The 2390-nt window shown below is 45.4% G+C and overlaps 1 protein-coding gene across 1 annotated transcript in view; it reads right to left on the bottom strand.

Moving 5' to 3' along the window:
* The window catches only part of NRDE2 (NRDE-2, necessary for RNA interference, domain containing), a 77229-nt gene that overhangs the window by 35902 nt on the left and 38937 nt on the right, over positions 1–2390 (bottom strand). The window contains exon 8 of the mRNA XM_012640410.1: positions 624–744. Coding sequence (XP_012495864.1) covers positions 624–744 — 121 coding nt within the window. The remainder of the gene's footprint in view (positions 1–623; positions 745–2390) is intronic.

The raw sequence follows: 2390 nt of genomic DNA, 5'->3' as shown, positions 1-2390 counted from the left end.
GTTTTGATACACCAGGTTAAATAAAATATGTTATCAAAATTAGCATCATCTGTTTCTTTTTACTTTTTTAATGTGACTACTGGAAAACTGGAAATTACACAAGAGACTTTCATTATATTTCTATTGGGCAGCTCAGTGTTAACAGTGTAAATCTGGAAAGCACTCGGGGGTCATTAAGTGACAGTCATACAAATGCTAGTAATTATTTTATAATATTCTTCAAACAGCAAGTATTTTTCAAAGTATCTGTTGGTCTGTACATTGCCGGGAGAACAAAGAGACTGTCCGAAATACACACTAAAAAAGAATAGAGGGTAGGGCAGATTAGCAAAAGGATTCCTTCTTCGGGAGCAATGTATAAAAGGAAAAAGGAAAATTACAGAAACTTTCAAATCCTTAAAGCATGTACTGAAGCAATAAGTAGTCAACTGCTTTAAAGCCTCTAAGGGGAAGAAACAGTCTGCTCTCCCACGGCATCTACTTAACGTGTTTTTGACATTTTGATGTTTGTATAATGTTCTTAATCTACTAATAGCTTATACAGATAAACAAATAATCATGAAGATGTAAAAAACAAATTCCCGAAGAAAAAGGCACACACATCTTCATGACAGGTGCCTTACCTGGGTTGATCACCACCCAGCCACCGCGCTCCTGCTGGTGCATCCAGGCCCTCCAGCCTCGGGCTCCCTTCTCCCCAGCCCGGGGCTCTCCACTGTCCCAAAAAGGCTCAAAGAATTCCACCTGTTCAGATTTAAAAATGGAAATTAGGCCTAACTGGTACAAAACTGCTGAGTCAGTGGGCAAAATGAGTGCTGGTGGACATAGCAGGAGCTTATGACTCTTGGAATCATGTTTGCCATCAGTCTTTGAAGTAGATCCGTGATACACCCCCAAAATAGAAAAAAAAAAAAAAGAATTATCTAGCATGGTAGGCAGCCTCCAGGACAGCCTCCCACACCCCGCCCCTGCCTCGTGGGCTGGACCTAGTGACTTCTTCTAACAAAGAGAATATGGCAAAAGTGATGAGATGACACTTCCGAGATGAAGTCAGAAAAAGTCTGGCCAAGGTTCAGCGAGCAGAGCCTGCGGCTGGATAGCAGATGAGTGGATTCCTAGTTCTGATCCTGCCACGCCAGTCCAACACAGGGACAGTGTCACTGTCAATTCGCCTAATGCTACTGGACCCCCTAACTGATCCCTGAAAGTCATGTTGTGTTCAAGACCTTTTGAGGGGAAGAGGAGTCAAAGTTTCAACAAGACAGACTGTGAGCTCTGGAGGACACCACCACGTCTTAAGTGACTATATATTCCTAACACCTGGCACAATACTCAACACCTGGGAGGGACTCAGTGCATGCTGTCGGCACAGATCTAAACAAGGTAGGCATCCAGGGAATAAAAAGGTCTTATCTTTTTTTTTTTTTTTTGAGACAGAGTCTCACTGTGTTGCCCGGGCTAGAGTGCCGTGGCGTCATCCTAGCTCACAGCAACCTCAAACTCCTGGGCTCGAGCGATCCTTCTGCCTCAGCCTCCCGAGTAGCTGCGACTACAGACATGCACCACCATGCCCGGCTCATTTTTTCTATGTATTTTTAGTTGTCTGATTAATTTCTTTCTATTTTTAGTAGAGATGGGGTCTCGCTCTTGCTCAGGCTGGTTTCGAACTCCTGAGCTCAAACAATCCGCCCGCCTCAGCCTCCCAGAGTGCTAGGATTACAGGCGTGAGACACCGCGCCCGCTCAAAAGGTCTTATCTTAAAGCCTGGCCCCTAAACTCTCCCTCATTCATTTAGGCATCAGGTCTGCAGTGTGTGGTAACCAGTTCACTGGCAATAAGTCATTCCCCATGGAACAGAAGGCGAACGCAGCAACAGAAACATGATCACATTATCAACTGACGATAGGACTTTAAGTGTGCCAATAATCCAGTCAATGAAAGCTTTTATAAAGAACCTTTTGAGAAGGACAAGCAGGCTTCAGAAGGACATACCATGGGCCAGGAGCTGCAGGATTATCCGGTCTGAGCCATGAGCAGCACCATGTACGCCTAGAAGAGTGTGGTTTTCAGGAGAGTCACAGCAGGGCAAACGTGCTGACATGGGCCCTGCACTGTGAATGCGTGTCAGCCACCCCAGGAAAGGGAATGGGGAAGACTACACTCCTTCTTTACAGGTTTTGCTCTTCTAAGAGTGATGAAAGAATACTGCACTCAAGAAAAGGGTGTTGGTCAGGTGTGGTGGCTCACGCCTGTAATCCTAGCACCCTGGGAGGCCGAGGCGGGCGGACTGTTTCAGCTCAGGTGTTCGAAACCAGCCTGAGCAAGAGCGAGACCCCGTCTCTACTAAAAAAAATACAAAGAAATTAATTGGACAACTGAAAAATATATAG

This window comes from Propithecus coquereli, unplaced genomic scaffold, assembly GCF_000956105.1.
Source record: "Propithecus coquereli isolate 6110/MARCELLA unplaced genomic scaffold, Pcoq_1.0 Scaffold152, whole genome shotgun sequence".
NCBI classification, from domain to species: Eukaryota; Metazoa; Chordata; class Mammalia; order Primates; family Indriidae; genus Propithecus; species Propithecus coquereli.
The sequence above is the reverse complement of the archived record's forward strand: the minus strand, read 5'-3'. Positions and strand labels throughout refer to the sequence as shown.